The 26028-nt window shown below is 38.1% G+C and overlaps 1 protein-coding gene across 1 annotated transcript; it reads left to right on the plus strand.

The window, feature by feature from the left end:
• The first annotated feature begins 885 nt into the window (after positions 1-885).
• On the plus strand, positions 886-25580 carry LOC145766507 (uncharacterized). The gene is made up of 13 exons (XM_082578232.1): positions 886-1518; positions 1854-1976; positions 2312-2419; positions 4119-4244; positions 4547-4663; positions 12434-12551; positions 14749-14864; positions 19119-19301; positions 19860-19972; positions 22439-22550; positions 22856-23017; positions 23439-23520; positions 23853-25580. Exons 1-13 carry the CDS (start codon positions 886-888, stop codon positions 24740-24742), a joined length of 2883 nt encoding a protein of 960 aa, XP_082434358.1. The 3' UTR covers positions 24743-25580.
• Positions 25581-26028: the final 448 nt, after the last annotated feature.

Genomic DNA, 26028 nt, shown 5'->3' on the forward strand with positions numbered 1-26028 from the left:
TGTACTCTCAATCTGCGCTATTGATCGACTAACCCGCAACACTAACTTTAACCTCGGACCCCCAACTCCAGAAAACATCAATTGATTGTGCATAACACATGCATACATTGGCACTGATGCATCCAGAAGTTTGTTTTTGTATTTTTTGGTGATATACTGCTTGGCAGTTGACATAACACCAATACAAAGCCAAAACATTCCATAAAATGCACTGTTTTTTTTTACCCCAAATCAACGAATTTTATTGGGGTAAAAAAAAACACCTCAATAATAATTTACACAAACATTTGGAGGCCCCAGTCTTTGTTGCATCTAGTAGCCTCACAACATAGTACTCACAATATAACATTAAAACAGTCATACTACCTATCACTAAAATTTAGCAAAAACCTTTAATAAACTCCTCCGAACCTTTTTTTGCACCCTTTGCAGGCCATATTTACTCTATTTAACATAGCTCTTCTTTGTCAAATCCAATCTTTTTCCTCTACCCCTCAAAGTAATCTCCAAAGACCACTTAAACAGACACTAAAAAAGTTGAGTGAATATCTACTCATTTAAGATGTGAGATGGTAAGTGTTTTTTTTTACCCCAATAACCCCACTATTTTTTTTTACCCCACTTGACTATATGCTGCACAGTAAATTTGCAACGTATCTGAGGTAGGCCAAGCTCATTAATAACTGTTTATACCACATTGCTTCACAGTCTGTCTTTAAGCTTATGGTGTGGTGCAATAATGCTTTGTACTTTAGGACATACTTTCTAGGCAGAATTCATTTGAGTCTTGACTTGGTTTGTATAAGATTGCTGATGTTGTTGTAGTTAGTGACTTCTGTAAATGTGTTTCAACAGAAAACTGTTGCATTGGTTTGGTTGGACGTGATGGCACATCACGTGCAAGATAGTGCAGGACTTTACAATGAAATTGATTCCAAACAGAAAGATGTCGAGGAAGATGTTGTTACAATGAAATATGACATATCAACAGTGTCTGCTGATTGCCAACTTGACCGCAGTAGAAGGAACAATTTTGTTGCGGACTGTCAGTTGTCTGAGAAGCCTTTGAAACATGGTGATGTTTTGCATCAACAAATCTTTTCGCAAGTTTCTCCAGTTGATCTTCATTGTTGTCTGAGTTTATCCAAGAATGTTTTACAAGAAAAACACTTTAAAGATACAATTAATGAATGGTCAGAGTTTGGAAAAAGCTGTATCATGGGCGCGCTTGTCAATATTTTCACCCACCAACGACAGAAAATAATTCCTTTCATATTTGGTATTTTAGTCGGCATATCGCTTACGGCATTACTATTTCAACAACACATCATATATTCTCGCACCATTCCGTGGACTATAGATGGTGCTAGACAACTTATCAACAAAGGTTTGAAACACAGCCCAATATATCCAGAATTAAATAAGCATGCTGGCGTGGAAGCGCGATTGCCCTCAATATCCCTTCGTGAAAATCAAGAAAACATGCTTCCAGTTAAAAGCAGTTTGTTCCCATCTGGCGTAAGTACTCAAATATTTTGTGTTTCCTCATTGATGTTTATTTGTATGCTTGATAAGTATAAAAAGCTGTATTATTCAAACTGAAACACTTTTTATTAGTTTTAATGTTAACCTTTGTTTCTGATGAAACATATTCAGCTGCCTTTTTAATTTTTATGTTTGTTCTGCAAGCATCAATCGTGAAAAGTTTTCCATAACTTTTGTAGAGTTTTGTACACTTCTTCTGACTTTTTTTGAACATTGCTATCACTACATTAAGCATTGCTCTTACCCTCAACCGGGGTGACTTCGATCTGGATGGGATGACTTTGATCAGACACTGTTTTAGCTTTCAGACCCCATCCTTGGAATTTGAGCGAAGTCCAGTTACTCAAATTGGCGATTACAAAGCTAAAACAGTGTCTGATCAAAGTCACCCCATCCAGATCAAAGTCACCCCAGTGAACAAAGTCACTCCGGTTGACGGTACCTCTTTGTGACTGCCCAATGAAAACTGAACTTTTCATAAGTTTTGTGGTTTAAGCAGAGTTCAGTGGACTGTTTAGGAAAGAAAAACAATAGACAAAACACTAATTGATAGCTGACAAACAGAAGCAAAGAGTCATTTTAAGTGTTAAAAGCTAGGTCATTAGAATTTTTAGTTGTTTATATATCTTCTTTTAATGAATATAACTAAGTTAGATGCTTGCTTTTTAGTGCTGCATATTTTAAATGTATTGCTACCGTGGCCTGATTGCCACCAATTTTAATTTTATATGTAAGTAAAAACTTTCCACAGAGACGTTTTTTTTAGGCCAAAGGTGGACATACACTCAAGACCAAGCTCTTTGTTGGTGTGATTACTGCAGAAAAATTTCTATCCACTAGAGCTCTTGCAGTGAACAACACTTGGGGTGGCCAGGTATGGTAGTTTATCATACGACATTGAGTATTCACTTAGGCACTAACAATGTTGATTTGATTGGTCAAAGCTTAGAACTGAAAGTGTGTCATTAGATTTTCAATAATTTTATTTATAAGGTTATTCTTTATTGTGTCCAACACTCAGCCAGTTACACAACTATGTTTTCAGTTAAGTTTATATGTGCTGTAAGTCATTTTTAAATGACGCCTAGGAGTAATTGAGGTTTGTATACAAACTATATTTTTACCTCACAAACAACAAATCACATGCAAACCTCACATGCCGATCTAGAGCAGACAACTTGTGATGTAACATCACCACAAACATATCAAGTCAAGTAACATCACCACATTTAATATGTAGTATTTACATTGAACGTTTTCAACACATCTGTAGTGTCCTTATGAGGAAGAACAATGATAAAATTTAGCTAAAGCACAAAGACACAGAGAATGAGTTTATCTCTGATAACATAACAGACAACGTGTGATTTCAAATGCACATTCTACCCAGGGCCGGATTTAGCTGATGGGGGGCCCGGGGCACTTTTAGATCGGGGGGCCCCCGTGCAAAACATTTTTTTGCGCCTACGGCGCGAAAAACCATCTCTACGTCTACAGTAGCATCAGTCCGGTACTGCACAGCATTTTGCAGAAACTTTAAAAGCCAAAAGAAAAAAAATAACACAAAATTACATTTTTTTCCACATAGGGGGGCCCTTCAAAAGTCGGGGGGCCCGGGGCAACTGCCCCCTCTGCCCCCCCCTAAATCCGGGCCTGATTCTACCTTAGATTGAAAAGGTTTTTAAGAACTAAATGATTTCGTTTAAAGTACAACAGAAAAGAGTAGCCTTCAAAACAAAATCTTCCACTATCATTGTGATTTTAACTTGGAAATGTGGTTGGTTGTTTTACGGCTAGGCTATTGATTTTATATGCTCCATGTAAAATTGTTACTTTCTAATTAAAGATATCAAAGGGCAGCTGTGTTGATCATGGAAACTTTAAGACTAAATGCTGTAATCTTCAGTTTGTCGACCAAAGGTTTACAAGCTGAGATCATTATAAGCACTTACAGCTACAAGTTGTAATGGTTTGCTGAATGTTTCATGCACAGAGTTTTTAGTCAGACCCATGGCCACCTGGAGTTGCGGCCTGATTTGTCACATTTTGCAGATTTTGATTACAGCTACTGCTAGTGCTTGACTGACATTTTGAGATGTTTTTACTTTTTACGGTTTCCTAATGACATAAAACTTTTTTGTTGCCTTGGGGAAGCAGTAGCAAATGAGAAAAAGTAAGTTGAAAAACGCAAAATCAGACTGTTATTGAAAATTAACAGTCTGACTAAAATCTTCGAAATCAAATTTTCTTTGTTTTTCAACATGTAAGGATGTTAGAACCTATTGTATCATCTGGGGAAAAGAATAAAGAAAGCGTAAAAATCTAATTTTTAAAACACTTTATTTGAACTTCCGCCCAAAGTTAGAAAAACCTGGAAATTTCTGCAAAATGTGACAAATCAGGCCGTATCTTTAGGTGGCCATGACAGACCTTAGCTGGTTTAACACAGCTGATTGATAGGAGTCTTGTAAAACTTTAGCATTTTTTGCAGTCTATATTTAAAACCTATAAAAATTTACTTACTCACTTCTTTGGTTCATGTCAAATTTAAGATTTATTTTTTTTAATTCTAGGTTGATAAGATTGAGTTTTTTACTCAACGTGGAATCAGTAAACAATACGGTATTCCTGTAGTTAACTTGGAAGAAACAAGCGATCAAGAATATCCTCCCCAAAAGAAAGCCTTTGAAATGCTCAAGGTGGTAGAAACATTTGTAAAATTGATGCAACTCTTCAAAGAACTTTTCTTGCAAACTTTGTATCCGGTAAAAGATTTTTTACGTCATATTTTTGATTGACCAGGGAAATCGTGAATTTTGTTTGATTGGTAGTTTTATAAAAAAGAACCTGTACTTCATTCTTTGCTACAAGACTCTTTTAAAATTATAAAAACTTATTTTTAGCCAATAGAAATATCCTAATGAAGATACGAAAGTGCTGATGCTGAAAAGAATTGAATGCTTTCAAATCTAAAATATATCAATTTCTCATATTTTTTCAGTATATGTGCGCCCATCATATCAACGACTATGAATGGTTCATCCGGGCAGACGATGATGTCTACATTCGAGTCAAACGGTTGAAACAATTCCTCACCCAGATTGACTCAAAGCTGATGGTAAGCAATGCTCTGTTTACAGTTGCAGCACTTGACGTGTTCTCCAGAAAGCTAAATCGGTTCTTTTGCCCTCCTACACCGTTTGTATACGTCGCAATGTGAAAAAGGACTGATTTGCTGGCTTCTATCTGGCCTGGAAAAGATGCTTATCAGCTCGTAGCCAAAATAAAGTCGCGGTATCTTGTTGACTTTTGGTGGTTTTGTGATAAGAGACAGAGTTCTAGAGATAGGTTATAGTTGATTAGAATATCATGCCTGTCATAAGATTATTTTGAAAAAAATGGCAGATTTTCTCACGGTTACTCTGCGAGTCTGTTACTTCTCTAAAGATCCGTGCGTTGTCAATTACCGTTTTCATCAGCTCAAGTCAATGTTTTCATGGATCTGCAAGGAGACTAATATACAGTAAATATATCCGTTTGGACATGTTAGTTAGTAAACGTAATTGTATGAGTTTCTGTTGGTTTTTTTTCTGCAGGAACAGTTTCCATTTCCCAGTGCAATAATCATGTCCTACGTAGGAACCGAGCTTAGTTATAGAGTGTAGAACTATTTCTTGGACAAATCGTCTAAGACCGATGTTGGTTTCAAATCTCGCTGTTTGGTTTCCAATTTTCTAAATGGTAGAGTTGTTTGTAATTTAACTGCTTCCCAGCTAGTCGACCTAAAAATTGAATTTTAGAAGGTTCTCTCCGAAGCACGTTGTCTTCTATTTTTTTGAAGCGTATTTACCGAGTAGTTTAGTTACACTTACCAAATCAATAAAAGGTATGATGTTGTGAATTAGATGTCTAGTTTCTTGTGTGGCGAACCGGGCTCACACAAACTACTTATGTTTTACACCAACACATTAACGTTTGACTGCTTTGACCAATCAAACAATTATGATCTAGCATTCCCCATGCCATGTTTTAGAACAGGGGTGGGGAACCTTTTTAGTATTGCGGGCCACATAAAATGAGAAATAACACAGGCGGCCACTAAAAATTTCGAAATTTTATTTACGGATAAAAAATGTAGCGAAATAGACAATGATTTATTTCACTTTCACAGCTAGTGGGATGGCTGAAAATTTTTATTTTTGGTGAGTCGTGTGATGTCTGCTGACACGGAAGATGTTGAAACTCTTTAACTGCATCTCCACGTTTTTATCAGTCAGTCTGGAGCGAAGCCGACTTTTTGTTAGATTCAATTTGGAAAAAAATGCTCGCAACGGTAGGTGCTTCCAAACAGAGACACATATTTCAAAGCATGTTTCCGCATGACTGGAAAATCATCAGCATTTATGTAGCGTTGATAAAAGTTAAGCAGTGGAATGTTTTGGTACATCGCTTTCAACGTACCGGTCACTCTGGAGCTCTACTATTTCATGTTGGAAGTTACTAGGAACATCAGTTGCAACCACATTGAAAGGAGAGGCAAAAAGAGAGCAAGAGCAGAAAGCAAAAAAAAGAGCCTACACTTTTTTGAGCTGTTGTTTCAATATATTTTGGGTAAAGAAATTTTGACGCAAGCCACATGGAACAGTCACGCGGACCGCAGGTTCCCCACCCCTGTTTTAGAAAGAGTGTTGCAAGATGACATGATGATTGCAATTAGTGATAGGTGGCTCTCCTGGCAACGGTAATACAACAATGTCTCATTTTCAATAACATGATACACTTTTCTAGTGTAAACTAAGCTAATCTTTCAGGTGACTGATGATTTCCAATTATTCCGACGTTTCGTCGCCCAGCATCATTCAATTTTTAACGTTTCTTTGTATTTGTACTACTTTGACTGAGCCAAAACGCGGCAAATGCTTTCAAAATGTAACTAATAGCTCACATTGCGTAGAAAGGAGCGAACGTTCTTCCTATGTTTGCCATTTATGCCAGATTGATAGAAGGTAATCGATTATTTGAACAGTATATGACAACGTTCATTGTACGAATTACGAAGCAAATCTAGATTGTTTCAGTGGTGGAGTTTGTTATTTTAGAAACGTGTGTTGCCGCCGACGCCGATCTGGGCAAGAGAATCTGACGCTTTTATTGATTTCTCCGACGTAAATTTGATGTTGAATAATGGCTGCGTACAGATATTCAACCGTCCTCCTACAGGAAGTGAATTCAATGAGTTAGAAAGTCGTAATGGCACTTCCCCAAAGGCAGCGGCTTTGTGTTTTGAAGCAATATCCACAATAACGCGCAACCGATAATAATGACAATTTTTTTCCCAGCTTACAACGTCATTCTCTCAACAATCTTTGTCGTCTGTGAAGGCTTAGCATGCATACAAAAAGTGTTTTGTTAGCTAGAAAGCAAAGTCCGTCATTTTTACATTGATTCAATGTCTGCCGACGGTCAGACGTTTTGTTCTTTGAAAATGTGTAAGATATACTTACCATACTTACAGCACTCAAAGTCAAATGTATCTTCAATGGTTCATGTTGATTATCACAGCACTCTTACAGCCCTATGACAAGGAAGACATATGCTTTAACAACGGATTACTATACAAAACGTTAGGCGAGGATTAAAGAAGACTTATGACAGCACGCTGTGTGAAATATCTTTGAACGTCGGTCACTCATTCGAAACAGCGGCAATGGATGCTTCCAGTGTAGAAGTGCTTTGCAGACATGCAGTTCCTTGAATATGCTTGCTATCCACTTCTTTTAAGGTGGCTTCATAATTTTGTACTGTATACTTCCCCCGAAATATCGGTGTGTTCAAGGCTCACTCACACAATGAACGAATAAACATGTGAGATTGTGAGTCACATGTTTATTCGTTCATTGCCGAAGTCGGCTCTATTTAAGCAACACCACTTTCTTCTTTCAATGGCGAATGAAAGCTCACATGTTAAAGCGTCAAAATAACTCAATATTTTAGGTTGTGGTTGTTGATGAAGTTTGTTTGTAAGGAGACGACATTTATGTCGCATTGGCGTGTTTGGCAAGCTACAAGTGAGAGAATACCAAACATCAAAGATCATATTAACCGTTCTTTATTTAACTTCAAGCTACCAAGAACGATCTTGATATCGTCAGGCCTGGGTCCGATATCAACTCTGGCCCAGTCGCGACACATTTCGCTATGCAAATTGCGGAAGTAGTTGATCAAGTGCTGTTACTTCTGAAAGGCGCTGTCGCCGTGAACACGCCCAATGACAAGTTTGTTGGTTATAAATAAGCCAACTACAACTGATAGTTCGTCCATGCATGTTAACTGGCGACGTTTTTACGTTATTTCTACGTATGGCCAACCCCTGCGCCAACGGGGAAATCCGCTGTGAAAGTAGCAGACGAGAAGCACTGTTATCTCGATTCGAATTGGCCTAACCCTTGAATGTATTTTGTGGAGTACATTTTAAACAACCTTGCAAAGAAAACCATTCGGTTGAAAACATTGAGTGTGATTTCACAACTGCCCTGGGAGGGAAAATGTTCTTCCAGATCAGAAAGCCCCATCCCTTGCAATTAGATTATAGGCTATGCAACTTTCTATTTCACTGATCATTTATAATTGTTTAGCAGCTAGGAGATTCAGCGCTAAAATGAGTATTGTCAATTTTAAAGCATTACTTAGATGTGCTTTGGAAAACCGTCAAGGTCAACTAAAAAGTATCTGTGAGTGCGTATTGTGTTGTTTGCAACATGATTTGCAATATTGCAGCTCAGGAAGGCCGTTTAAAAATGCCGCCAAGTAGGCTACCGACTTCTCGTCTTTCGGGATTTCCCTCGCTGACGTAATTATTGCCTGCTTTCATTCCAGCTAAGTGTATTTGCACATGCCGTTTGTAAACCATGTTCATTGTGTAACTAGTCTGAGAAGCATTATTTTTTGGCCAACAGTCCAGTTTTTTTCTTTTAATTTTTATGTATGGTTGCTTAGTGCAAATTGTATGGCGAATTATTGCTAATCCATGAATTATACTCATAACATTGAGTTTCTTTTTTGGTGCTTCACAACTTGACAGGCTCATCCGATACCGTTATAATGATTATAGATCTTGCGTTCGCAGCTTTCTCTCTATTGATCCTCACTTGAGTTTAGTTCAAACCTTTTACAATAGGGGAATTATTTATTCCTAAGTTTACCAGACCAAGAAATCCCCTTTTTTCAATACAATTCTATTGAAATCGTTGTTTGAAATAAGAGGATTTAGTCTTTTTGTTCGTTACCGGTCTTTTTAAGTATTCAATGTTACCACATTCACAAGATATTTTCTACTTCATTTCTTTTTTACTCATTTTTAAGTTAATCTCTTTCTTAATTTCCCGCACTTTCTTCTGCACATTGTTTATGTTTTTCATATTTTTCAAGTCATTTTTCTTTTGCCCTGGACCAAAGTTTCTCTTGATGAATGTGACTATTGCATACAGATACATCCACATGCGTTTTGCATGGTCACATTTCTTCACAATTCCGACCAAACATGCGCAAGCCTCCTCAGCCAGCAAATCTGGTCCTTTTTACATTGAGTTATCGTCTGCAGACGTTGAATCAATATAAAAAGGACCAGCTTTGCTGGCTGGGTCGTCGTCCGTTGTTATTTTGACATCAATATCTTAAAGTTGCCAATTCTTTATTCTGTTCTACCTTTCTGGTTAATTTTCTTTTCAGAATTTGTATTGTTGAGTTTAGCACTCGGATCCGTTTCTTTGTATAGTATGTATAATTTTAAGTACCTCTCATGAAAATATTTTGTGGATGTTTACTGGTGAGGAACGGTGAAGAGTGTTTTCTTTTGAAGGTTATGTATGCTGTTAAATATGTGCTCCAAATAGATTCATAACTGGCATTCTGACTCTTTAATTTATTGCGGTAATATCATGTTGGAATGAGCTTTTTTAAAAAACGAGATATTGCTTAGTGTATTTTCACAAATGTATGCAAAATATGCTAAGTAAGAATATCTATGATATTGGAAAAATAATTTCGTCTCCTTTCAACACACTTTTGTCATGCAAGTTTTAAGCCACATTGATGAAAAGTGATTTCATTCGCTTGAATTTGATTTCCTTGGTGCTGTACTTGACTTGACAAATGACATTTAGTCGTGAAAACTCTTTTTATGATCTTAGTACGTTTCTGTATGTGTATTACAAAAAAACTGATTTGGCTAAGTCCCACCCCTTCTAACTAAGGTTTCATGCTGGGTGCAGCCATCAGACGTAACACTTATTCAAATAGAATTCGTATTTACTTATTTAAATAAATTTGCTTTACGTGTATGTATGTGTCGTATGTAACAATCACATTAAACCACATAAGAAGTTAGCTTAATGTTATTTCCAAAAGCAATTATATCATTCGCCAGCTTGTTCAAATATTGAAATATGCATGTGTTCCAGCAGTTTTTCTGAAAATTGGTTTTTCTGAAAAAAAGTTTCTGAAAATTGGTTCCTGTAGTTGCAAGCAAAAATGTTTAACCCATCCCAGTAAACCCAGCGGTAACGATTAACGAATCCATTAAAAACAGCTACCATCAGTTGCTCATATTTCTGTTAAGTTTTTGAAAATTGAATTTTCCTGATCAATCCGTATTGCTTGCTATTTTACGTCATTGCATTACACGTCACAATTGACCACATGCAACTAACATAAACTTTACCGTGAACGAAACACCCGTGTGGTTTGTCTTTTGCTTTACTTAAGTTATCTGATTGAGTGTGTTTTATTTAAATTTTTTCACTTTAAGCTTAACTTATATTCACAAATGTAGATACAAACGACCTTGCTGCGGGTTCGCTTACGGTGGGAGTGGCGGTTTGTCACTAGCTTTTGGAACACAGTTCCCTGGTCATGTGCAATGACGAATGGGCTTACATTGTACAGATGCGCTACGTAATTTTGATTCCTGATGAGCCATTCTGACCCAATTTCGATTTAAGTGCCACACCCATAAATCGAATGGGGTAAATACTGTATGTATATTAACAATAGCACCACGCGCTCCTTCACGTTGTGTTGGTTTAAAGGGTATTAACCAACGGAAGGATGATTTTGAATTAAAAACCCACAACTCTTATCTATTGTGTCAGTTTTCGATCAATTTAGTTAGGATCGTTACCGTGAGACTGAAGGCAAACATGGCACCAAGAGCCTAAGTCAGCTCAATTGAATCAATATTTGCCCCTCAAACGATGGAAATAACCTTGTTGCTTAGTATTTTCTTCACATATACTGCTTTCAACGACTGTTCACTTTTACTTACAAATCTAACTGCATTGGTGCTTTACTTTAAAAAAGCCTTCTTGTAGTTGTAATTGCACTATTGAGAGTTTTTTTTTGCGAAAATGAACTTGCATCATAGCACTATTGCCACATACTACACGATCGCGTATCCACCCTCAATGTCCCTATTAAGCAACGTTTATCATCAGTCATCACGGCGCCTTTTTGTAAGGCATGCTGCAAAACTCCAGCTATTTAATTTAAGCATGCCGGATGCCTGGTCTGAGGAACTGAGCACTGCTCTGAATATATAATCCCACTTCGTTCCATTTGACATCTTTCCTGCCTTTTCACTCCCACTTGGTTCTGAGCTTCAAAGACGGGAGTGGGACGCTGAATCGATTCAGAACGGGGGTTGGGCAACTGGCACGTTGGGGCACGAGGGCTTCTGCTGCGTGTCAGTGGTGTGACGAAGCAAACAGCCACAATGCCACATACATCATCTTTGGATGTCCCATGTATTCCCCTCTCAAAGAAATAACAGGCATTCGCAAACTTAATGACTTCATGAAAAATTAGCTTCAAGTCCTTCCATTCGGCTGATCACAAACTTTCTGCTTCACACGAACGACGACGACGGACACGTTTCAAAACTAAAACCAGTTTGTTACAGAAGTTTTCATTGAATCCTTCCTATCTAACCTAGGCAGCAAAATCCATCACTTTTTACATTGACTCTGCGTCTGCAGTCGTTGAATCAATGTAAAAGTGACACATTTTGTTGTCTGGGTAGACCCTTTTCACATTAATTCAACGTTAAATCAGTGTAAAAATGACTGATTTTCGGTGCGGGTGTGATGCTTTGTTTTTGACTAGAGGCCTGGTTTGCTGATGCTGAGTATATCTTTAATTACTAGAAACTAGAATATTTGTAATTTGCCTTATCAAGGTTTTACTGAAACTGCAATATCTATGGACAAAGCTTAACCCATGCTTTCAGCGCTTGCACCTCACACTAACGGTTGGGCTGTTTTTCGTTATTTTTCCCAATTGTCATTCAATGTGCGTGTAAATAACAACACTACAGTCAACCGGAATGGCCCGTTTCGGTATTTTTTCATTTTTTTTTTTTTAATTATCGGGTACCGTAGCTTAATTATCATTGCCGTTTTAGGGTTAGGGGTTAGAGGTTAGGAACTCACCGAATCGGACTCACCGAATCGGACTCACCGAATAGTAGCAGACCCACAGTCAACATATCACCTTAAAGCTATTGCATTGGTTATTCCAGATTGCGTAGAAGAACCATAAGTCAACATAGCAATCTATGACCCATTGCAAACAGTTGGTTTTATGTGATTGTAAATGAGTCATGTGATTGTGAAAAGTTTCATGTGATTTTGAATGAGTCTTAGGCATATGCTATGTAGCATGTAGCTGCCAAATTTACTTCTAAGAATTAAGGAAGTGCTTTTGACAAACAATGGACGGGTTTTTTCGTTTGTAGGGAATGTGGGTTTTCCTATCCTGAAGGCACTTTTTTTTATCGTACGACGTTCACTATATTGTTTAACGAACGTATACAGATGTGATGTTTTGGTTTCAGATATACATGGGCCAGCCGGGTCACGGGGTGCCTGAAGTACGTGAAAAACTTGGCTTGGACGGTCACAATTTCTGCATGGGCGGACCAGGAGTGATATTCAACCGAAAGGCATTGCATGGTGAGGCACTGACATAATCGTGTGGTGATATCTGTCTATTGACTATTTCTAATCACCGCAAGCATTTGTCACGTTTTGGCAAAGAGCTATTCAGCCAGAGTATAGTTCTTTTTACGTTGATGCAACGTGCACAGACATTGAATCAGTGTACAACAGGACTGATTTTCTGGCTAGGGAGTAAGTATGACATTGAATTGTTCCAGAAAATACGACAGTTCAACATGGTTTTTCTTTGTGTCAAGCTGAATATCCAATCATCACAGGGTTAAAGACTTGCGATTCAAATAAGGAAGTTATTGATTAAAATCTCATCTTGTGGTAACATTTTTAATATTTTCCTTTGCACATAGCGCTGTGATTTTCAATAAGGTGAATTCAATCCATGTGCAGTAGAATTTGTTGACAGAATGACTGTTTGCATGTTAAATCAGAACATCAATATTTTTTGTCGCTCTTCTCACAAAAAACAACATGGCTGCCATGTCGTTTCATTCGCCACCTCTCTTTCTGGAAGATATAGTTGGCTTAGTTGTTGTTAAAAAAGGCTACTTGAAGATTGTTACAATTCGTATTTCACAACCATGACTAGAGAATTCTTTGTGGCTTTAGTAATGGCACCGTTTGGGACAGAAATGTAGATAACAACTTTCTCGGAGTATCGGTAAAAGTTTTATTAATCTCAAATTATTGCTGCCTACTCTTGAAGATGGGATGGCGGAAGGCGGTGGGATGGCGCAACGGATAAGGCGTTGGCTTTCCAATTATGCAAACCTGGTTCGACTCCCGGCTTTAGCTGGTTTTTGAAAAACACCGCTCACCTCTACCCAGGGTGTAATAAATTGGGTGGGCGTAGTTGCTGAAGTAAAGGCGGCCGAGAGAAAGGAACTGGCCACCCTACTCTCCTTAGTGCCGAAGGCTTAGTATAATGAGAACCTTATCTTCTCATTCCCCAATGCTCAGTATCTGAGTATGGGACCTTTACCTCTACTCTTGAAGATCAATGACATAAAAGTCATAAAATCGTCGGCTGCCTAGTTTAGTGGTGAGAGCCCTGGTACGACGTTCGAAAGGATGCTGGTTCGACATCGGTCGAGAGCTTGTGGTTGTTTAGTTGGCAGCAGGGGTGTGGAGTCAGACGAAAAATATGCGACTCCGACTCCTCGGTTTATAACTGGCCGACTCCGGTTTCAGTGTTGCCAGATTTTTGGAGAGTTGCCAGATTTTTGGAGAGTTGCCAGGTTTTTCTGAATTTTTGACCCTTTTTTGATAATTAATTTCACTAAATTTGTAATCAAAATTGAAGCGGTGACTTTCACAAAACTGACAACAACAAACATGTCTATTTTCTAACAAAACTCGGAGCGCCATACGGAGAACAACAAACAATATTTTGAAAAAATGTATTATATACAACCAAAAAAATTATTGTTTGTCGTTTTTTATCAAGTCGGATTTGGCCATTTTTTTAACGACTCCGACTCCGGACACGCCAAAATCCCACCGACTCTGAGTCCCCAGCTCTGGTTGGCAGAACGGCTAATTGCATGTCTAAAAGTAGATAGGAGCTTGGCTTCTAAATCTTCAACCACTGATTTAAGCCTGAGTGCGACAGAAAAAGCATCAACTCAACTTACAAATTATGCATTTGTCATTTCTTGAAGTTTCTTTTTGCTAGTTTTGCACTGATGCAACATCAATCACAATTAAAATGCTTTAATAGATCGATATAGTTGTTTAAGTTCCATGTGTTGGCTCTGGTTAAGCTTTATGAGATTTCAATTGCTGTCAAACATTTGAATTATTCATGAATTGCCTCAATGTTGCGCGTGTGATCTTCATTGTTTCAAGTACATTTCAACACTTGCCTATTCCTTGAACGCCTCAGTAACCGTTGGAAAGTTAAGTCTTTTCTTTTGTATGCGGATTCAACTGAGGCTGAATTTGTACTTCGCCTCCTTTTTATTGTCTGTCATGACGTTACATCATTTTCTACGCTTAGTGTTATCTTTATTTAAAACGCCTAAGTTCTATCTAAAACATGATCGATTTCTTGGTATTGCAACATTACATCACGCGAAAGAAATAAGTTACTACTGGGTCAAGGGTCATCTTAAATCGCAAAATAGGCATTTCGCTTTATTTTTGCATGGCTTCAGGTGCAAACGATAATGAACAGCATTTTTCATCTCTTTTTTAGCCCTCTGTCCTCACATTGACGATTGCATGCGGGACGTGCTGTCCAAAGAAGAAGACGTCGAAATAGGTCGCTGCGTCACCAAACACATTCATATCGAGTGTACGCACGCGTGGGAGGTAAGTGATACGCTGTATCAGCGGTTGGAGTGGGTTAGTTACTCACCCATTGAAGGAAATGTTGCTTTCCTTTGTAACAAGCCAGCTATGGTAAAATTGCACTGGTTGTGGTCAGGATATTATCTTGGCATAGAAAATAGCATGCAAAAAATAGCATGCAAAAATGAATTTCAAAACGTCTTTTCATGATGTGTAACAAACAACCAACAATTTTGCGATAGAATGCATGGTATTATTGGGCCTACATATTTTCTCCTAAATAATGTTTTTTGTGTGTTTACAACTATACTTATTCATATTATCCTAGTCTAATTAATTTAGATGCTGTACAATAACGACATTCATGATTATTATACGATGTGATGACAGCAATCTCATCTCCGAAAGGCATAATTTGTCTAAATATAAATACCAGCGTAAGTGGTTTTCAACAACTACCACTGTCAGCTGCTGTTTTTCCTTGAAAATCACCGGATGGAATTTGAAACACACCCTTCACTTTGAAAGCACCTGAAAAATCAAACTTCCTGGTTTGATTTATGAAAATTGTCATTGCTGTATTTGATTGATTTATCTTCTCTCAAAGGAAGCAAGCTTTCTGTCTGTTCATGGCGTCATCGCCAAAGCGAGATTTTGATTGGCTAATGTCGGCGGCATCATATTTTTAACGCTTTCTTCGCATTTTCAACTGTGTTTATTTTTGAGCCAGTGAAAGTTTCTCTTTTCCCATCGTTTTAACGTCTGTCGAAGTGGAAACGATGAAGAAAGGGCGACCTTAGCTTGCTGAAAATTTGTGCGCAGCTGTGAACTCCCTCTATTTTTCGCTTGTCAATTTTGTCTGAAAATGATTGTGGTGAAGTGGTTATTTCAATCGCTTGCTTGAAGTTAAAATTGTAAGTGTCGAACCAAAGCTTTGTCCTTACCGGCAACTGTAACGAAACATAAAATCAAATTTTATTTGTAGCCTGTGCTTGATCCAAAACCTTAGCGATTTCAATTTTTTTAATCTTCTGTTTGCTAAGGATGAAGAATGACATTTCGAACTAGTCAGACAGCAAAATCCGTCATTTTTACATTGATTCAACGTCTGCAGACGTTGAATCAATGTAAAAATAACGGATTTTGTTGTCTGGGTCAACCTACTGGATGGTATTTGACATTAAGTCAATTTTGAAAAGATTTATTGCTTTTTTCTAGCTTTGTAGATTTCCCCACTGAATTGTTGTGATAAGCAGTAAAAACAATGTGTCTTCTGCGATTCAACATACGTAAACCGTTACTGACGTCACTCCATGGTTAGCCAATCAAAGTGAAGAAGCGAACACAAATAGTTTTCCTTTGGTCAAGTCTCTTCACAGACAAACTTCAAAAAGTTAATATTCAGTGAAAGCCTTGTGCTTCATAGATTATTGTGGCACTTCACTGCCACTTGATGCGGCTGGTTAAAGGTAAATACTTGCAGATTTAAACAAACAACTTCTTCAATCCTCTCCCAGCTTTCGAAGCCTCTTCCAGTTATCTGATAAGTGGGTAGTTAAAAAAGCGCTGCAAAGACCCTTTGAAAGCCTCCATGAAGTATTTTTTTTTTCATCAAACTTGTTGTATAGAAAGGCTTAGCCGCAAAACGACCATATGTTACAGTCATAGCGATCCATGTACAAAATAGTATTGTCGCCATGGTCGCAGTCTTGTTGGCTACAGGCGCAGAAATAGCTTACGCTGTCTGCTGTCAAAATACGGAAACATTGCAAGGCCCGAGACCGAGTCTTGAACAAGATAAGAACCCAGACAACCATCATTGTCATGTCCATTTTGCAACAGAGGCTTTACCGAACAGATAGGTCTCACCTTCACCTTTGCACTTATACACATCAACTACAAATTGAAACCTAATTCAGCTTGGTTGGTCATCTTCGAAAACGAAGGGCAAACATCATCAATATAATTACAGTAAATTGAATTTCGCTTTTAGTAGCATTGTCGTTGTTTATTTGGCTTTAAAATCGGCAATAATTATGGCAATCCTGTTTGCTGCCAAGATGAGGTCTAACATTTTCGCTTCCTGTCCAGATGCTATTCTAGCGACGTCAATGGCTTTGCAGTAAAACGCTTCCTGCATCGAACAGTGAGATATCATGCTTGGTTAACTGTCTTGGGCGGTCCGAGATTGCATCGGTTATGAATGATACCGATACGATGACAATCTGTGTTTTACAGGTTTCACTTTTAAATGTGGTTTTGCACACGGGTTGTAAGGTATTCCTTACTCCATCTATCTTACGTTAATATTGCATTTATTGAACCTTTTCTTTTTCTTTCAACGATTTGTATTTTTTAATGGATTGTAATTGTAATATTGAAAGTACTTCATAATCTCCTTTTTGGAATATCGTTATCCGATTTGAATTTTAAAGCAAGTTGCTTAATTGGCGAGCATTTAGTGGGCATATGACTACTTTTCTAGCTAAATCCATGCTTATTACATTGGTTCAACGTCTGCCAATGTTAAATTATTGCAATAGGCCAATTGGACTAAATGGGTTAAGACCATATGAGCCCAGTGGGGGTTCATGGATGTATTTCAAAGGGACCGCAAATAGAATTGCAATCGCAAAAAAAGAATTGGCAATCCTTCCGTTTCATGTCACTATTTAGTTTCTGGTACTCACAAACGATCCAGTTTCACGAAATTAACGTCAAATGAAGTAAAATATTTGCGCTTTGCGAGTTTTTCTTCGATACAAAGAAGGTTATCCGCGATTGAAAAAAATTTCAACAAAAAATAAAGGAAATCAATTGCAATTACGTGAAAATTTGTAATTTGTCACACTCGGCTCAACCGCGATGTGCATTTGACCTGGGGTCATGATTCCCAAGCAATGCGTCACGCCATCAGGTTTATAGTGACCCAGAAAAAAGTACATGTACCACTTTTTTAACGCAATTTTCTCAATTGTTGTATATATTTGTTTTTTTTGCTGTCTTATCTTAAGTACGATGCTTTAGCTTTCCCCAGACAGCAAAATCCATCAAAATTGTTACATCGATTCAACGTCTGCAGATGTATAGATTTTGTTCTCTAGGTCCTTATTCTACTCTTTTCGGTAATTTCCAATCAGGTATCTGTCTTTTCCCTGTCGCAAAGTTGGATGAAATTAAAATTGCGTAATTGCTCGAATGGTCGTTATGAACCAAGGCTCAGACACCTTGGCTAGGTCATATGGATATGACGACTCTATAAACAAACTCTGTTGACTCATGCTATTTTACTGTAACTCGCATTTCGATTAATAATTATTTTATACCTGGTGACTGGTGTTATCTGGTGATAGGTGCGAATGAACATGGTAGTTTTCACTACTATAGCGTTATCAGAATATAAATCAATGTAAAAATGTTCTTGAGAAATTTCCTAACAAACTGAGGCATTGTTTTTCGATACGTTTGACGTGTGCTCGTTTCGTATTTAAATAAAAAAAATTCACCGCAATATTTGAATTGCCACGTGTCGTGTACAGATCTTGGGATGAGAGAAATTCTATTTTCAACATTCTTAAGCCAGTATTTAAATTACAAGAGAAAGTTGCTATAGCCAAAGGTATGATAGCGAATATAGTGTTTAACATGTAGGTATGTCGTGCTTGTAATTTATATCTTTTTTCCACCAGCTGATAACAGAACGCTTGTTTGAATTGGATCCTGAGACTGCAGTTCAGTTATAACCATATGCAACCTACTGAACAAAGATTGCTTGTAAAGTTTACACCAAATCCAAACACACTTTCTTTTCTGTTGTAGTGTAGTCATCTCCCACGCATACTTTTTCCGGCATTTTCTGATTAATTTCCTTTCCTTTTTGCTCAACGCGTATTCAAAGCATCATGCTTTCACTACTGCGTTCCTACGCAGCAAGAGTTAGATGCACCAAAGGTATTTTTGTCGTTTTTGTTTTGCATTGAAATTATGCGACAGCGATACCTCACTTCCAAGGGAGGTGAGTCAGACTGGCATCTTGAGAACTCAACCTAATTAGCTAACCGTACGGCCTACAACTCAAAATCGTGCACATTGGTACAATATAAAACCTAACCATTGCGTAACATGCTGCACGACCTTGTTCTAACAAAGCGTAATAATTGTGCACAAAATTTTGTGTAACTCATTTTTTACACTGACGTGGTCTACCATTTTTTTTTCTGATGGAAAAGTGCAAAAAAAAAAATCATTTATAAAGTGTTTTCTTTGTGTTTGCAGACTTTGAAACTTTTTTACCATTCGTACCAAGAGGAATACACGGAAGAGAAACCATTCCTAGGAAATTTAGCCGAAAATGAGCACGTCAACTACGCTCTAACCCTCCACCACCTTAAGTTACCATACATTATGTACAGGGTCCATCGGCATTATTCCAGTTTATTGCTCAACTCTACTGTTCAGGTAGCGAGGTCTTAGCATCTTTTCAGGTGGTTTTGTGTTTGTAAAACGCTAAACAATGTGGATTTAAGCAAACGTTTTCACTTTTTTTGAGATTTTTTCAGGTTTCTGCGATGTTATGTTTGTTTCGGATAAGATTGAAGGGCTCGTGACAGGAGTTTAAAAACGACTGTTTTCGAAAGCATGCTGATTTGCAGACAATGCACGCAGTGTAATTGCCACATGTCAACTAGCCATTTCACATTAATTATCCTTTTGATAACATCGAAAATTTGTGATAGTAGAAGCAGACAGCAGTAGTTCGTCCATATCGAAGGGAGCTGATTTTGAGTCTGGTATATTTACTTTAGCTTTTACTCGAATGGGTAAGACGTTGAAAAAACTTCCCACAACAAATTGCTTATAACTCGATAATCTTTTGAGCGATCCGCCCACAATGTGATTTGATGTTAGCCAGCTCGTTGATAAAGCGATGCGTTGTTTTTTGCATTTATTGATTTGATTCAATGTCGCTTAACGTTAAACCATTGCAACAGTGGATGAGTTTCTGTATTTTTTCAGGAGCTGAATTCCATACAAACTTTGCTTCAACAAACCAATTCCAAGTTGCCTCTTGGGCAACAGCATCTACTTTCTGCAGAAAAATCAGTCATCGCTCCTTTCAAGCCCAGAAGGTTAGCGCTACAATTTGAAGCTGCTTGTCAGTAGTTCAACTCAAACAGCACTTCCTTTTTCAAAAATTTACACGCTTTTCATGTAAGCAACGTTAATGCAGGTTATACCAAGGTTGAGAAATCGTTGCAAGCAAAGTTTCTTGAAATAACAACGGCTTTATCACTTGATCATTAAATAAATATTAAGTTTCGCGGACGACTGTTAAATTTCCACCTCAAATTGCAGATCAGTGCAATTGACGTTTAATTCTATCTGGGGAAAAAAGTGACCTTTTACGTGCATTTTCAACGTCTGATGATGTTTAAATGATGTTTGAAAGGTCATAAGAGACACCACGGCGTAGTGTGAACACAGAGGTTGGAATCCAAACGTGAACTTATCAGCTTTCTAGTTTTTTGGAGTTGATTCAAATAGATAAAGTTTTTGTTTGTAAACCTTCCGCGAAGAGCAAGTTTTCCCTAAAGAATGCCAAAAGCAAACGATTGTGAGAAATGGGCTTCGTTTCTTCTCGCTGACTTGAACTTACAGAAACACGGCCAGTTGCGGTCGCATGAATTGGTCTGCAGAGAAATCAAGATTGCGTGTGGACAGACACACCTTTGAATCAGCCCAGCTCAAAAATTAGTTCTTTTTTGTATTGAATCAACCAACACGATGTAAAAACGGCGATTTTCTAGCTGGGAAAAGCTTCTAGAATAAAGCAGGGAACTTGTATGGAGACATCCTCACGTATTTTCTAGCGACGTTGAAACTATCTACAGTTGAAATAACATGTTTTGCTGCCTGATTAAAGTGATTATGTTCTGTCTTTGCAAGTTCCTTCACAAAAACCGTGTGCCTGCCGTATCGAACAGACTGTATTTGCCACAACTCTTGATAAGACCAGCAATTTGGCATTTTGCAAGTGGCATAAATACTTAACGGTATAAAACAGCTATGTCTATTATGTTTCTTGCGTTACTGGAGTAGAAAAGTTTCATCATCATCATCATTAAGCTCCTTCCTCTCACAGAAGGTTGGGAGGATATGGCGCCAAGTTTCTCTATTGTGATATTTTTATTACAGTATTGTGGAGAAGTTTAGAAGTTAATAAATTGTAATGCGACGAGAAATCTCCTGAAACAGAAAGGATTTTGGGATTCATTTTCCCAAGTTAGTGTGGAAATGCAATCGAAATAAAACTACAAAAAATAAAACTACTAATGCCATCAGATAAAGTAGACATTCGTTACCGCCCAACCCTTGCAATACGGGAACAAGGGACGTTAAATCGTGTCGATAGATTGTGGAATGTGGTCATTGTTCTGGAATAGTGGTATGGTCTTGTTGCTCACATTTTGCCGCTTTCACGCAGGTGAACGTTCTATCACATTCACAGAAATTATGAAAGACACCGTATGTTTTAAATTAAATGAAAGAAGAATTAAGGCATGTGGGCATTTGTAAAATAGTGAAGGCTCCAAACAAGTGTGAAACTCGAGTATGGCGTCTTTCATTTTCGTTCGATCGGGGCTTTAATAAATGGAAGAAGTTGAGCAACCATGTCCACTGCCCAGCTTAGCGCAAACTTTGATAGCTGAGTAGAGAATTTCCAGAAAGAGTGTGTGACGTCATAAAATTGAAATAGTGTCAGAATATGAGTTGGAATACTGTCGGGTCGGTGGCAAACTGACGACAAGGCAACGCAAACATAGCCGCTCATTGATTTTGTCTTTTGAAGCCAAAAGGAACGTTTCGAAAATGTAAACAAGACAACTTTCACCAACTGACCACTGTCTGGAAGATGAAAAGCAACCAATTTGGCAAAACAGTCTTGTGGTCACCATTGTTTCAAGGTCTGCAGATGTTGAATGAACGTAGAAAGGGAATGATTTGCTAAGCAAAGAAAGCAGTTTGGCACATGGATTTTCAAGGAATTGAGTCACTAACTCACTATGTTATTGAGTCAGATGTTTTTTTTTGCACAGTGAAAGCTGGATTATAAGATATAGCTTTGAAACAAATCATTCCATTGCATATTGTGTGAAATTTTACTTTCATCAAAAAGCAGGAGTTCAGTTTGTAGCTGATAGCAGCAGCAGCCTAAGTCAACATCTGTCTGCACACAACTCTCAGTGGGCCGTTTAATTTTTTGGTTCTCTCTCGCTGACTGTTCTCATTTATCCAACCAAGAAAATCAGTCTTTTATATTGATGCAACATCTGCCTACACTGTATCAACATAAACAGGACTGGTCTTTCTTGGTCGTGGTTGTCCAGACAGCAACATCCGTCATTTTTACATTGATTCAACGTATGCAGACTTTTACAAAAATGAAATTTATAATTTCTATAACAAATAATAATATGCTATGTAACATAATATCAATATCAGTCGTTTTTTAAAAAAAATTTACAATGCAAAAAACGATTGATTTGCTGTATGGGAATGTATCTATGCAACAAAAAATCTTTGTCCATTTGCAGATTAAAAGATGTGAATGCTTGGAAGTCCTTTGGGACTGAATCCGTTTACTCTGCGTCACCAGCACACGTCATGCATGACATCACCAATGACGTGTTGGGCGATTTGAAACAGGTGCGTTGAATCCGAGTCCAAGTTGTGAGGTTTTATGCTATAGCATGTTCCGAAAAGGCGTTCAAGAAATATTGCGGTGTCGTTTTTTGGCTCCCTGCAGTTTGGTAGTGTTTACTTGAAGTGTTAATGGGTGACAAAGCATATCGCTGCTTTGTCAATTGTATTAGACAAAACATTTTACGTTTACTCTTTTTGGTAAACGTCATGAATAATTTAAAGCGACGCAACCGATTATCACGTCATGTTTGTCAAGGTGTTTGCGTTGTTGTGAAGTGGCGCATCAATATTAAACTCGACTTTGACAGATCGGTGAGACTGGCATCGACGAAGCTATTGGCCATGCAGAAGTTCAAAAGTTCACTTACAGTCACGTGAGTGACGGTTACTTGCGGTCAGATGCAAGGCGGGGAACAGATTATTTATTGGACATTTATTTTAACAGCAAAGAGTCAGAGGTTCCTGACGAGGTAAGACCGAACATTGAACTTTGACACTTTGCTTTCTGATACATGAATCACAGCCACGGACAAAGATCCTAGATAAACGTTTATTCTTGAAATGTACAGTAGTTAGAACAAAAACTGTGCAGCTTCTGCTTCACCTTCCAAAACCAAAAAACGCTTTCAGTTTCATAATATTCTTTGCTATAAAATATGATCTTTGTAATTTGCACTTTTTTGACCAAGAGATTATCTTTTTACTACCTATAAACCACACTGAGTGTGTAATGCCAGTGGGCTAGTTTTGTTTCTGCGATCCTCTGATTTCAACCAAACCGGACTTTGAAAACAAAAAACTTTATTACGATTTGGTTGAAATTTTCAAAGAGAAGTACTCTCACGACCTGACCATATGGACCACTTTCTATGACCTCCTATGCAATTTTAGATACGCAGGGTGCACTTGCTGCGGCCTCTTGGAGAAATGGAAGTAACTGGCATCAGGCGACCACCTGCACATTCCACAAACGGTAACGAGGATGCTTACGTGTTGTTGATTCCTTATATTAAAAAAACATTGATGTTTAGTTCTTCAGCAGTTTGTTTGCATGATTTCTACAATCTTAATTTTAACGTTTGCTCGTCGACTTGTTTTTAAGTTGACCTCCTTCCTTCAAAGCCTGAATCCGAGACAAAAAGTATAGTTACAGCAAGCGATATAGTAGCACGCCCAACGAGTACAGAAGTAACAAGACCTAAGGTTCAAAACGTTTGCGAATTGTTGTCTGCATTGTACTAGAGAGGTTGATGTTTAACACTTCTGCTTAGCACGTCCATAAAATTTATGATTTTTTAATTTCAGGTAAAAACTATCCTTTTTACGTCGTGGTTGCTACTTTCCTAAGCGAAGCCGCTGAGTTTGATTCGTTCATGCGTGACCATTACGAGCCAGCCTTTCTCGCTGGTAGCCAGACCTCTCAAGCTCATCTTGTCGTCGTCATTATCGATACCGACATCGGTAACGATGCAATAGAAGAACATTCTATGAAGCAAAGCCCATACGAAGTCGTTAGCCGGTACAGTGTGCAATACAAAGACGCGGAGATCACGACCTTGCCTCAGTTCCCTGCAACAGGTTCCGTTCAGGACGCTTATGCTCAAGGGATCGCATTCGCTTTCAAGCATGTGATCGAGATCGATCGAGCGTATTTGGCGGGATCTGTAGTGCTTCTAACGTCGCCAAATATCACTCTGACTTCCGATGTCAAGGCAAGCTGCATATCTAGAACAGGTGCGCCATCCGGTTCTAATGCGTACAACGATGACACGAATTACAACTTTATCAATTATAAGTCTAGGAAAAAGAAAGTAGAGCAACCGATTGCTCAAATTTATCAACCAATTCCATTCCACATCTACCCTCACGCCGTGGATTCGATTTCTCACAGTGCTAGTCAGCACGCTGGAGACTCAAAACTGGGCGGGGAAAAATTCCCAAGTCTTAAGGTCAACTATGACAATGGATTTTGGGACAACTCGGCGGCGTTAGGTGAAGACGATAACACCGTGACAGCGCCGTTGTGCGGCCGCTTGACTGACTTGCACGAGGCCGCCAGTGCGGGGACAATGAGTCTCAATTCAACTGCAAATAAATTAACGTTTCGCGATGCCCTGTACGAGCGAGTATACGCAGGGAAATTAAACGTTTTAAGATTTCCGGATTATTCTTTTCTTCACATTCCCAGAAGATAGCACAAGGCAACTTGTCTGAATGGGATCCCTGATCCAAATTCCGTATTTTTTACGTTTGATCAACGTTACATGATGTTAAGTCAACGTGAAATAACCAGAGTTTAGTTCAACGGGTATGCACATTCGTTTACCAGGGGGATGTGTTGTTTATATGTAGCCGCTGTAAGTCACTGATATGTTATAAATGTAACTGTAGATGTCAGGATTTGGGGTGAATTGTAGTTATCTGTTGCAATAGTGAGATGCAATTTGAAGTGAATATTATTGAAAAAACATTATTTTTGCGTTTTCTTTTGGTTGCTTAGTTAATATGCAATAGAAAATTTCTCTCTTTAAGCTTCTATTGCTGCTTGTGCATATGACGTTTTTGAATTGGCCCAACTACCAAGAACATTTGTATTTCTATACATCTTCACAATTGAATTCGCTTTTCACGTTTAAACGAGCATCAGGCAATGTTAGATTGATGTAGCTAGCTCCTTTGCTTTCAACAATCATTTAGCGGCTTTTTGGTCAAACCTGGTGTGTTATTGAGTTGTTTATGAAGGTGAAAAATTACAGTGAAAAACAACTCACATGGGGTTTTTCATCACAGACAGCAAGTCAGTCGCTTTGTGCATCGATTTAACGTCTTCAAACGTTCAGACGTTGAATCAATGTAAAAAGCGATTAATTTGGCGTCTGGGATATATCATGACGCTATTTTCTTGCTTTCTGTACCCTCTTTAATATGACTTCGATTGTGGCACATAACGCAACATGGCGGTTTTGTCACTCGCTCCTTCCTTGGACGTCATATGGTATTTGACCAGTCTATATTTTGATTCATAGGTTTCTAGCTAACGTAATTTGCTCAACGTCTGCAGACGTAAAAAGAATGGACGTTGCTGATTAAGTTGTGCCACTTTCACAACCCCAACAATGATATCTTGCCGGCAGCATATGTTTTGGGGTAGCCTACTTTACAGTTTTTTTCCTGACTCCATGGCTACCTAGAGATACGACCTGATTTGTCACATTTTGCATAATTTTTTAGGTTTTGTCACTTTTGGTGACTGTCTGAATGAGTTTTTCTAAAAATTATATTTTAACGTCTCCTTCACTGTCTTCCCCAGATGACACAATGCATTTTAATATCATCAGGTATTGAAAATTAAATAATTGAATTCATGAAACTTCAGTCAGACTGTCGCTTTTTAACAGTGCGATTGAACGTTTTTTAACTGATTTTTTCTCATTTTCCACTGCTTTCCCAAGGCAATAAAATCTTTCATATCATTACGAGT

Source organism: Aplidium turbinatum, chromosome 3 (genome assembly GCF_918807975.1).
Source record: "Aplidium turbinatum chromosome 3, kaAplTurb1.1, whole genome shotgun sequence".
Lineage (NCBI taxonomy): Eukaryota > Metazoa > Chordata > Ascidiacea > Aplousobranchia > Polyclinidae > Aplidium > Aplidium turbinatum.